General features: G+C 44.6%; 1 protein-coding gene across 1 annotated transcript in view; it reads left to right on the forward strand.

Annotated features, from left to right (window-relative positions):
- The first annotated feature begins 2,454 nt into the window (after positions 1-2,454).
- gpr157 (G protein-coupled receptor 157) overlaps positions 2,455-12,894 on the forward strand; it is a 28,330-nt gene continuing 17,890 nt past the window's right edge. The window contains 2 exon segments of the mRNA XM_043676171.2: positions 2,455-3,114; positions 8,317-8,530. Coding sequence (XP_043532106.2) covers positions 2,738-3,114; positions 8,317-8,530 — 591 coding nt within the window. The 5' untranslated portion in view covers positions 2,455-2,737.

A 12,894-nucleotide genomic window follows, 5' to 3' on the forward strand; every position in this document is an offset into this window, starting at 1 on the left:
GTATTCCAAAATAACAGGAGGGCAGTTATCTCTGATCCCTGGCCAGTGTAAGTCCCTTAATCGACATCACACAAAAAAATCTATCGTCTGGGTGATTAGTATATCAACAAAGAGGCAGTTGGCCATCCAGCCCCTCAAAGCTGCTATCCTGTTTAATAAGATCATGCCTGATCTGATTGTAACCTCATATCCACATTCCTGCCTGTCCCCAAAAATCTTTGACCTATTTTGTTAACCAGAATCTATCCATCTCAGCCTCAAAAAATATGAACGCACTCTGCTTCCATCCTGTTTACAGGAGGAAAGTTCAATCCGAGTGAAAGAAATTGACACATCGCTGTTTTAAATGGGTGTCCCCTTATTTTTAAACTGTGACCCCTAATTCTAGATTCTCCAACAAGAGGAATGACCCTCTTTATATTCAGCCTGTCAAGTCCTCTCCAAATCTTTTTATACGTTTCAATCAAGTCACCACTTAAATCTCTAACTGCAATGATTACAAACTTAGTCTCTGCAAACTTTCCTCATCATACAACACCTGCTCTCCTTCCTCCATTCCAGGTACTAGTCTAGTAAACCTACCTTCTTGGCCATTGCTGACTAGGCCAGTATTTATTACCCATCCCTCTTTGCCTAAAGGGCAGTTGAGAGTCAACCACATTGAGGCAATGGCCTAGTATACTATCACTGGACTGTTAATCCGGAGACCCAGGTAATGGTCTGAGGACCTGAGTTCAATCCTGCCATGACAAATGGTGAACTTTGAATTTAATAAAAAAGCACTGGAATTAAGGCCTGATGGTGACCGTGAATCCATTACTCATCTGTCAGGGAACACCCATCTGGTTCACTAATGCCCTTTATGGAAGGAAACAGCCATCCTTACCTGGTTTGACCTACATGTGACTCCAGACCCACAGCAATGTGGTTGACTTTTAACTGCACTCTGGGCAATTAGGAGTGGGGTAATAAATGCTTCTGAGCCAGTGACACCCTCATCCTGTGAATGGATAAATAATAATTGCTATGGGTCTGGAGTCGTGTGTAGGCCCAGTTGAAGTAAGGATGGCAGACTTCCTTCCCTAAAGGTCAAGAAGGTGGGAATTTCTTGACAACTGACAATGGGGAACAGCTGGATGAGTGGCTGATTCCCAGAGGACGACGATGCCAACAGTGTGGGTTCAATTCCTGCACACCACCTTAACCTTGCCCCTTCACCTGAGGTGTGGTAACCTTCAGGCTAAACTCTCCACCTGTCCTCTCTCTCTCTCTCTCCTTCTTTAACATGAGGTGGCGACGCCAATGTTGAACTGGGGTGGACAAGGTCACAAGTAACATGACTCCAGGTTATAGTCCAACAGGTTTATTTGAAATCACAAGCTTTTGGAGCGCTGCTCCTTCATCAGATGAAGTGACTTTACATCAGTTTCAGTTCCCATTCATTATGTCAGCCTGGGAGAGGTGGCAGGGGAGATATGGGGGAAGTGGCAGGGGAGATATGGGGGAAGTGGCAGGGGAGATATGGGGGAGTTGGCAGGGGAGATATGGGGGAGTTGGCAGGGGAGATATGGGGGAAGTGGCAGGGGAGATATGGGGGAGTTGGCAGGGGAGATATGGGGGAGTTGGCAGGGGAGATATGGGGGAAGTGGCAGGGGAGATATGGGGGAAGTGGCAGGGGAGATATGGGGGAGTTGGCAGGGGAGATATGGGGGAGTTGGCAGGGGAGATATGGGGGAAGTGGCAGGGGAGATATGGGGGAGTTGGCAGGGGAGATATGGGGGAGTTGGCAGGGGAGATATGGGGGAAGTGGCAGGGGAGATATGGGGGAAGTGGCAGGGGAGATATGGGGGAGTTGGCAGGGGAGGTATGGGGAGTTGGCAGGAGAGATATGGGGTAAGTGGCAGGGGAGATATGGGGGAGTTGGCAGGGGAGATATGGGGGAAGTGGCAGGGGAGATATGGGGGAGTTGGCAGGGGAGGTATGGGGAGTTGGCAGGAGAGATATGGGGTAAGTGGCAGGGGAGATATGGGGGAGTTGGCAGGGGAGATATGGGGGAAGTGGCAGGGGAGATATGGGGGTGTAGGAGAGGAGATACGGGGGTGAGGGGTGGCAGGTGACTTTGTGACTTCACCTGATGAAGGAGCAGCGCTCGAGAGCTTGTGAATTTAAATAAACCTGTTGTACTATAACCTGGTGTGGTGTGACTTCTGACCTGCTTCTTTGAAGGTGTTGCATTGGGCGACCTGCTGGGGTTTGTGAATGAGTATAAAAAGCAAGTCTATCTCTTTTTTTGGTGATGTGTGGCACTGAAGTGGTCGCTGTGCCTTTAAGTGAAGGGTTGGTTGGTTGGTGTGTGTGCGTGCGTACATTGAGAGACAGGTCTCTGTTTGGCAGCCAGCTGGAATGAGAAGGGAAGGGATTCCCAAATGAGTGCGTTGCTCTCACATGATGTTTACTGAACTGGAGGTTGGGAACGAATGCACGAAAGCGGCAAGAAGCAATATCTCAGGCTGGGAATCTGCTTCCTGAATGCTGGGATAAAACAACATGTAATCTGAGGAAGAATTGGAGAAAGTTTGAACAAACAGCCACATGACGAGTGAAGTATTTAAACCAACTTGAATGGAACTGGCTGTCCTTGTAACTAGTGGCTAATCAGCGCTGCTTCTTTTTAAACCGAAAAGATATACTTTTTTGCAAAGTGCTGGATGCAATTTGAGTCCCTGGTTTTGCAAATATGCTGACTGTGCCCCAGACAGAGGTTTACACGTATGAGAAGGTTGTCATTGTGCTGTCCTGTTGTAGCTCCTGCCTGGGTTCCTTGCTGATTATTGGCACTCACTGCTGGTGGCCAGAGCTCAGGACCAGAGCTCGCCAGCTCCTGGTCTACCTCTCCCTCGCTGACCTGCTGTCGGCCGCCTCCTATTGCTATGGGGTGCTGCGGGATTTCCAGAGCTCCACCTGGGACTGTGTGCTGCAGGGAGCCGTGTCCACCTTCGCCAACACCAGCTCCTTCTTCTGGACAGTGGCGATCGCAGTCTACCTGTACCTGCTGCTGGTCAGGTCGGAGCGGGCTCTCGCTGATAGCCTGGTACTCTGGTTTCACGCTGTGAGGTAAGGCTGGACTCTTGGGGAGTTCGTGTTTATGCTTTTGTTGGATATTTTCAAAATGAATTTGTTCCCCACCTCCCCTTCCCCCATTCCCCATATCTCCCAATCCCCCCATATGTCGTCTCTTACACCTCTTCACCCCCCCCATATCACTGCTGCCACCCCCCACTATATCTCCCTTGTCACCCCCCCCCCCCCTCCACCACAGTGTCTTCTCTGCCATTCCCACTCTCCCCTGCCACCTCCCCCTCCCTAGGCTGCCATAATGAATGGGAACTGAAACTGAGGTGAAGTTAGGGATTTGCCAGCTGCGGGTTAGGCTGTTGTTTGACAATGTTGAGGTTGGCTCACTTGACTGGGTTAGGCTGCTGTCTGTGTGGGGAGGGGGGCTCTGGTGTTGGGATCTCCTGGTTCGAAGTTAGACTGCAGCCTGTCAGATTGTGTTGGGTTTGCCTCACTGAACTGACTTGGACTGCAACCTGAGGGGAGATTGGGTGTGTGGTGGTGAAGGGGGGAAGAGATGGAGGCTCCAGTTCGAGTTAGACTGATGCTGACTCTGAGCTGAGCAAATGCACATTGCCGAGTGATGCCAACAGCGTGGGATCAGTCCCACACTGGCTGGGGTTACCATGAAGGACTCTCCTTCTCAACCTCACCCCTCACCAGAGGTATGGTGAACCCCCAGGTTAAACCACCACCAATCATCTCTCTTTAGTGAGAGCACAGCCCTATAGTCTGCTAAGACTAATGTGGCTTTGTCTGTCACTTTGTGTTGTCAGCAATTCTCACCTTAAAACAAATCTGGCAAACATTGCACTTTATATTCATACCATTTTTTTTAAAATTGGGAAGTTGGATGTGAAACTGGAAATTGGTTGCTCTAGATTATCTCATTTGACTAGAGTTTGAAAGTCCAACCTCAATAACCTATTATTGAAAGGCTCGCTTATTGTAAGAATTTCTCTAGGTTGTATCATTTTATTATTGATTTTTAAACTCCAGTCTCTACCTCTTTCAGTTGTCATAAAAAGAAGTTAATGTAATACCAAAGTTGTATATTTTGGAGGTTCAGCTGTCAATGAAATGAATAAAAAGTAATTGGGAAGATGGAAGTTTTGTAATGTTTGGTGATTCACCGCACTCTGAAGTTTTCAGCTTGAATGTCTGCTTTGTGACTAACCTCTGCTGAGTCAATGAAAGCTTACTTCCATCGCCTGGAGGAAGGGAAAAAATATATCAGGTTTTATATCTCTAGTTTTGTACAGTAAAGCAGGCAGGTTCAAAAGGGAGAGTGTGGTGCTGGAAAAACGCAGAAGGTCAGGCAGCATCCGAGGAGCAAGAGAACCAATGTTTTGAACATAAGCTCTTTATCATCAGGAATTATGCTCAAAACGTTGATTCTCCTGGTCCTTGGATTCTGCCTGATTGGCTGTGTTTTCCATCACCACACTCTTCAACTCTGATCTCCAGCATCTGCAGTCCTCACTTTTTCTCCCAGGTTCAAGAGGGAGTGTTAGCCTTCATGGTGAACCTTGCATTGTCGAATAGCTGGTGATATTCATCATCTTGACTATAGAGAATAGCCACTGTGGCAAGGAACTCCATTATATAGCCTAAGTAAGAGAGAAATTGGAGGAAGGAGTTAAAGTACTTTGAACAATAGAGGTTACAATTAATCTGCATCTTTGCAGATTACTAAAGTTGTTTGGAAGACTGAGGTTCAGGTGAGAATTCAATTTTAAAAAGCGCACATTTCGAAAGTGAGGATGACTTCCTGTGAGAGTTTATTCTGTGAAGATGCTGGTTCGGGCTAGGGTGAATTGTCAGTGCTGGAAGCTTCTGGGCATTTTCTGTTCATTTCAGTGCACCGATTGCACCCTGGCCTCCTTTTCTGTCCCATTAAACTTTGGGAGAGGTGGTCATTTTCTCAAACAAAATTTATGATGGTTAGGTATTGTACCAACTCCTCCAATATGTTGATTTCGATCACCACATTCCAAATCATTGCTCCTAGTTTTGATCACTGTTACATGACCCACCTCTTTTTAAACTAATGTAGCCAATTCAATGATAGGGAAGTGTTGATTTCTTGCACACTCCCTTGTCTCCATACACTGCATTGCCCCCTCCACCCCACAACACACAGAGAGAGATAGACAGAGACACACACACGTTCCAATGAAGAGCAGATACACTGCAGAACGCGGTAACCAGCCTGACTCTGGAGAACTTGCAGTAATCAGACTCTCCTGCCCAAACACGCCACCAACAGGAACACCCTTCCCCGCTGTCAATTGAGCTCTTGCCAACAAGTAGGTGAGGCATTGCAGCTATACCAAATCCCAACCCATCCTCTCCTCTCAGCCACACCACCTGGTTCCCGGTAGGGCCAGGGATAACTAACATGAGCCCTGAATAATTGCCCCCACTCCCTGACTCCTGCAGCTGTCAATGCTCTGGCCACTTGTTGTGTTGACTGACTCAAAGGACAGTGATTGTAGTGATACTCGAATCAGAGACTTGAGTTATTAGCTGACACCATCAGTTATTACTGAAGGAGGTAGGATGGTGTCTTGGGTGAGATGTTAAACTGAAGCCTGGTCTGCTTCAGGTATGGGTCCTATCACATAAGATAGAGGAGCACTATGAAACTATTTGGTCCATCGAGTTTCCTCTACTATTCCATCACGGCTGATATGTTTCCCAACCCTACTCTCCTCCCTTCTCCCTCTAACTCTTGATCCCCTTACCCATCAAGAACCAACAATCTGTCTTAAATACACACACTCTTCTGCCACAACCAGAGATTCGCCAACCTCTGGCTGAAGAAATTCCTCCTCGTCTCAGTTCAAAAGGGTCATCTCTTCACTCTGAGGCTATGCCCCTGGGTCCTAATCTCTCCTACAGTACTAGTAGAAACATCTTCTCCGTGTCCACTTTATCCAGGATTCTCATAATTCTGTAAGTTTCAATCAGATCGCCCCCAACCTCGTCTTTCTAAACTCCATTGAGTACAGACCCAGAGTCCTTATCCACTCCTCATACGAAAAGCCCTTCAACCCCGGGAGTAGTCTTGTAAACCTCCTCTGGACTTCCTCCAACACCAACACATCCTTCCTTCGATACGGAGCCCAAAACTGCTCACAACATTCCGAACGCAATCTGGCCAGAGTGGAATGCACCAGATTGCTGTAGGGTATTTTCTCAGTTGCATGGGCAATATTTAACCCTAAACCAGCATCTCAGAAACGGCTCATTTAGTTATTAATAATGTGATGGTATGTAGGAATTTGGGGTGTTGTAATTGACCGCTTTAATTCCTACATTACAACATTGACTGCACTGGTACTTCATTTGCTGTGGATCTCGATTAGTGCTACATGAATTATTTCTTATTTCGTTCTGTGATGCACATGGTATTCAATTCACAACTGAGCCACACTTATACCCAATCCCACTTGTAAGGTTTTGTTTGTAGAAATTTCACAAATTTTCACATGTTGTTAAATGAGTTGTTCTTTGCTTCAGTAGCTGGTACCAGCAACACTCAGGGATCAGATTTTTCCATTTTCGAGGTCTCGAAGTAGAATTTGTCGATTATTCATTAAACATTTCAAGCCTTTCCTGACTCTCATACAGGACAAGTGAGTAGGTTTCTGTGAATCATAGAGATGTACAGCATAGGAATGGAGCCTTCAGTCCAGCTCATCCACGCTGACCATCCTAAATAAATCTAATCCCATTTGCCAGCATTTGGCCCATATACCTCTAAACCTTTCCTATTCATATACCCATCCAGATGCCTTTTAAATGTTGTAATTGTACCAGCATCCACCACCTCCTCTGGCAGCTCATTCCATGCACACACCACCCTCTGTGGAAAAAGTTGCTCCTTAGGTCCCTTTTAAATCTTTCCCCTCGCACCCTAAACCTATGCCCTCTAGTTTTGGAATTCCAAACCCCTCAACCCTGACAACATCCTTGTATTCAAACTCAAAATGCTCAGTCTTTACTCCCCTCTGCAGAGATTTGGTGACTCATTAGTCATCTCTGTCTAATGAGAGGAGCTCCAGTCCAGTGGGATTGTGACAATTTTACAAATAAGTCCACTTTCTGTCCGTGCGCTGTGTGCGTGCCTTCTCTCAACACTTGCAGCTGTAGTGATTGTAATGAGGTCAGCCAGGTGGTCCTCCTAGAATGAGTTCTCTGACTGGGGCTGTTAAGCTGGTCCCATCAGGGAGCCCTGGCTGACAGATGTAAACAGGAATGTCAGGGGTTCTGCTCTGAGCTAGCTAGGTCAATCATGTGCTATGCATGTGTAAGTAAAGGGTGACTTGAAACCAGCTGCCTTGGAGTTAATTCAGCAGTATTTTTAGAAAATGGCTTAAATGTTTATTGTGTAAGCTAACCCTGCTTGCTCAGTTTCCTTTATTCCTTCAGAGGGATTTGGCTGGGCTAGCATTTATCCCCCATTCCTAATTGTCCAAACGCAGATATCCTAAATAAATCTATTCCCATTAGTCAGCCAAAGGGCACTTAAGAATTTACCAAATGGCTGGGTCTGGAGTCACGTGTAAGCCAGACCACACAGAGTTGGCAGTTTCCTTCACTGAAGGGAGCCAGATGGGTTTTCCCTGAAAGTCAATATTGAACTCTTGACTGGAGACTTTTATTGAATTCTGATTCCACCATCTGCTACAGCAGGATTTTAACCTGCCTTTTCAGAACATTAGCTGGGTCTCTGGACTGTTTTAGCAATAATAGCATTAGGCCACCTCTACCTGCTAGAGTGTAATAAGGTGTACAGCAAGCAGTATACACGTTCTGGTTTGAGTCAGCTGTGTTTTGCAAACTAATAAAGAATTCCTCCCGAAAAATGTATTCCTGGAACTGCAAGAATTATGCTAAAAGTCTGGCTTGTTATCTGGATATTTGCCGGGAGTTACTACCATGTTGATGTGTTCCATAACAGTGCAAGTATGCCGTATCTCATAAAACCTCTCCTTTCAAACAACAGACAGGACTGTCTGTGTTGTGCTGGTTAATTCAGTGCAGTCCAGATCATGTCTTGCCCCACATCAGTGCTGGGCCCTCCTCTCACCATGGATTATTAGGTTATTGTTGTACTATCTCTTAAGCCAGTGAATGAGTTGAAGAAAGGATTTGCCGGCGTTACTAATGAAAGACAATCTCTTTGTTTTGCAGTTGGCTCGTGCCTCTCCTCATCACTGTGGCTGCTGTCAGCCTGCAGAAGATCGGCTACGATGCATCAGACGTGTCAGTGGGCTGGTGCTGGGTCAGTATCCAGGCAGAAGATCACGTCTTGTGGATGCTGCTAACAGGCAAAATTTGGGAATTTATAGCTTACATCACCCTGCCAACTCTTTACATCCTCATTAAGAAGCACATCTACAAAGCGGTAAGGGGAGGTTTTGCTATAGCACTGTGCGGAGACACAGGCAGATCTGACTTCTAAAGATCAGAGTTTGTGAAGATTTGAATTTCTTGTCCCAGCTACTGATAGAAGCTCAGTTATGCAATTAATTTGGGAGAAATGAGAGCCTAACTAGAGAGATTTGTAACTTACCTTTTTCAGCAATACGATGAGACGTCTCAGGAGAAGGTGGGATTTGAACCCAGATCTTCTGCTTCAGAGGTAGGGACACTATCACTGTGTCACAGGAGACTCTAGAGCCTAGAAGGCTTACCAACCAACCACCTAAAGGTGATATATATCAACTATTATCAGCTGCTTCAGAAATGTTTGCTGGTTGGTCTCCAATCCACTTAACGATTGTGTAAAAAGGTACAGTGCAGGAAGCCATTCAGCCCGTAATGCCTGCACTGTCTCTTTATAAAAGCAACATCATTTCTTGTCAATCTCCTGTCTTTTTCCACATTATTTCTCTCCAAATACTCTCTTGAATGCCATCGTTGAGTCTGCCTCCTTCCAGGCAGTGCCTTCCATACCCAAACCACTTTCAGAATGAATAGTTTTTTTCACCTCACCATTGCTTCCTTTGAACATCACTTCTAATCCACACCCTCTTGTTCTTCTTCCTTTGAGTGGGAGCAACTTCCCCCTATTTACCCTGTCCAGCCCGCTTATGGTTTTGTAATCCACTATCAGATCTCTGTCACCTTCTCTTCAAGGAGAACAGTTCCAATGTCTTCAATCTATCCTCATTATTGACGTTTCTCATTCCCGGAACCATTCTTGTGAATCACTTCTGCACTCACTCAGTGTGTTCACATCTTTGCTAAAATGAGGCACCCAGAACTCTGCACTGTACACTAGCTGAAGTCTAAACAGTATCTTGCACAAGTTCAATGTCATCTCGTTGTTCTTATACTCTATACCCCTATGAACAAAGCCAGGGACACTGCATTTTTGACCTGCTTCTCTCTCCACTATCCTGTTACCTTCAACGATCTACACACATAATTTCTAAATTTTCTTTCCCAAGGTTTTAATTCCTGTTTCAGTCAATATTTTGGTACTTTTCCTGGGTGCTGGTTTGGTGAGTGGATGTGTCTCGTGCATTCTTAATTGAAGTTTTTCCTAAATTGATATCTTGCATTTGCATGTTTTGTTTTGTTTCAGTTAAACATTTGTATAAGATTTGAAGTTATTTGCAATTATGTACTTTGTTTTCATACCTGGATTTGAGAGGAAACTTTGTTCTATCCAGAACTCCTTTGCCCTGCACAGGAAGACTGTCTTGGGCAGGAGGAAAGTGAGATATTGTTGGGGTATACTGAGGCTACACCATAAGTTTTAAGGAGAGGCGACACCGGTAATTATTCCAACAAGTTACAATCTCAATTACGTACCCTGCTGGTTGACAGCAGAGTTCAGTCAAACAGCGAGTGACTTCTAAATAAAGTTCAAGAATATCTGCAGGTAAGGATCTAATGAATAAGATAATTGCATTATAAATTTTAAAACAATTGGCAATGGATTCAAGGGGAAAATGAGAAGTTTATAATGCAAAGAGTTATGGTCTGTAGTACCACTGTCATAAAGGATGCTACCAACAAACTGAATAATTTGCAAAGTAAAAGGAATGAGGAAAATTGTAGAGGTGGGATAGGTATGGCGAAGGGGATTAATTAAACAAATTCTTCAGGGACTTGTACAATCGGAGTGGATCAAATGGCCTCCTGTCCTGTAAGATTATAGGTGTTCGCAAGCACCCCCGCCTCCCAAAAAAAACCTGGCCTTGAGGTGATTCTAGAGCGGCATCCCAGCCTCCAGGTGAAGCCTGGCACGGACTGGAGATGAGATGCCACCATGGACTGGGTTGGAAGGACTGTTGGGCTGAACTTTTCTTCATTTTTCTATTTTCTAACTTATTCCTGTGATCTGTAATGCTTGACATTTTATTTCTTTAATTTTTTTTCCCCTAAGAACTTGTACTGAAGAATCTAGTACCTTGTACCTAAGGTGGTGCCTTGTAAACTTTTCGCTGCAACAATAAAACTAATCCAATTCAATCTGAAACATTTTGAGGAATGCCTCAGAACAGCCTCAGGAGAGCTCTGTAATGCGAATCTGCTGTTCAGTTCAATGTTTATTCAGCATTGTTGCTTAGTCCATGTGTAACAGAGTTAAAAATCACATGACACCAAGTTATGGTCCAATAGGTTTGGAAGCACCAGCTTTCAGCGCACTGTTCCTTCACTAGTTATCCGATGAAGGAGCAGAGCTCGGAAAGCTAGTGCTTCCAGATAAACCTGTTGGACTATAACCTAGTGTTGTGTGAGTTTTAACTTTGTCCATCCCTGATACTGCAGGCAGAGACAGGGCTCACTCAAATGAGGCCTGAAGAATCTCTACAAGCCTGATTATTGCTTGACAGGCAGTACCAATATCCTGCTGCTTCTATTTGAAGGTCTACACTTTTCAGTCTCCCTGTGACAGTTACAGGATATTGTGAGAAAAAATTTTGGTGATTGGGTTTGGAATGATAAAAATAATGTGTACAAGAGTTTTAACTGGCGCTTGGGTAATGGCTTTAACTGGCATTTGGGTAATCTCATGTGAAGTGTCACATTTTTGGGATGTTTGTATATTGTGACTGTAATCATTATGCTGTTATGATCCCATCAGGCAGATCCCGGGATGAAACAAGCTTGCTAGATTTTGTTTTTTTTTAATGTTTAACATGGTGGTCATTCACTGAAATGTAGACAAAGATTTTATTTTGGTTTAGAATAATTGAGGATTGATTTAGCATCGAAAGGTGAGAGGCTGATAGTTGTCTCAGGGCAATTTTGGAGGAGAGCTTGGAAGCAGAAGCAAACATGATTTTGCTCCTGTAAAGGAGTATAGGGGATTTCAGGGAAGGCACAGTTTATTTTTATTCATTTACCAGATGTGGACGTTGCTGGCTACGCCAGCATTTATTGCCCATTCCTAATTCATAGCAGAGTAGAATCCCTACAGTGTGGAAGCAGGCTGCTGAGTCCATCAAGTCCATACCGACCCTCTGAAGAGGATCCCACCCAGACCCTAGCCCCCTACACTATCCCTGTAACCCTGCCATTCCCCATGACTAACCCACCTAACTTGCACAGCCCCAGGCACTGTGGGCAATTTAGCATGGCCAATCCACCTGACCTGCACATCTTTGGACTGTGGGAGGAAACCTGAGCACCCTGAGGAAACCCATGCAGATGCACGGAGGACAGTTAAGAGTCAAGTATCTTTATTGCTATTAAATAAAATGTTTTATTTTTCTCTCAAAGAATTAATTTAATTTCAAATTGAACCATTTCAGATCTTTATTAAAAAGAGAAAATTGAAACTGAAAAGCCAGCTGCATTGCTGTGGATCTGGAGTCACATATAGGCCAGACTGGGAAAGGTGGACAGGGTAAATATTTAATAGTTGCCACCCACAGCATTCATCAAGATCCAAGCAAGATTTCTGTTTATGAAAGTGATGTTGGCACCTGTGTGTTTAAGAGTTAGGCCTGTGCCACAGATTAATTTGGGATAAATCAGTGACTCTCAAAAGCCATCAGTTATGTATTTGGAACCAAAACTAATGCTTTAGTCAAAACGGAGAAACTCAGCATGTCTGGCAGAATCTGGAGAGAGAAAGAGAGAGAAAATCTGAGGTAATGGCTTGAGTCTGGTATGACTTCTTCAGGACTGAAAGGGTGGAAAATGATGGGTGTTATGCTGTTGACAGTGGGGGAGGAGGAATGAATGGATGCAGATTGTAAGGGGGCCCAGAGCAAAAGACAAAAGGGAATGGTAAAGGAATGATAGAGATGTAAAGTGGGTGTGAATAGGAGATAGTGGTTTGTTCCACTGAAGCCTATACCCTTCAATGCTGTAGCCTTTCAGAATTGACAAACAGCAATGATGTGGAATGATCAATTAGACAGAGGGAACTGACTGATTCAGAATACATTTGTTTCCCCTTCTCCATATAAAAATGCTTGAAGAGACTGATGCAAAAAAATCTAATTCATCCCCATAAATATCAATCCACTGAGAATGTAACTGAGAGGCCGGAGAGCCCAGCAGCCACTAACATACCCCGAAGTTTCCTTTAACAGTAAACCAGAAGGTTTTTACACAAAATGATTGAATGGCGGAGTGGACTCGATGGGCCGAATGGCCTTACTTCCACTCCTATGTCTTATGGTCTTATGGTCTTAAATCAAGCTAGCTAAATATGGAACTCATGTCGAAAGATCTTAAAACACACAGCAAAACAAACTGTCCATCACCGTAATATTACAGTGATTCAAATCCAGAGAAATTACC

This window comes from Chiloscyllium plagiosum, unplaced genomic scaffold (genome assembly GCF_037043375.1).
Source record: "Chiloscyllium plagiosum isolate Xiang-an unplaced genomic scaffold, Cpla_swu_hap1 HiC_scaffold_37, whole genome shotgun sequence".
NCBI classification, from domain to species: domain Eukaryota; kingdom Metazoa; phylum Chordata; class Chondrichthyes; order Orectolobiformes; family Hemiscylliidae; genus Chiloscyllium; species Chiloscyllium plagiosum.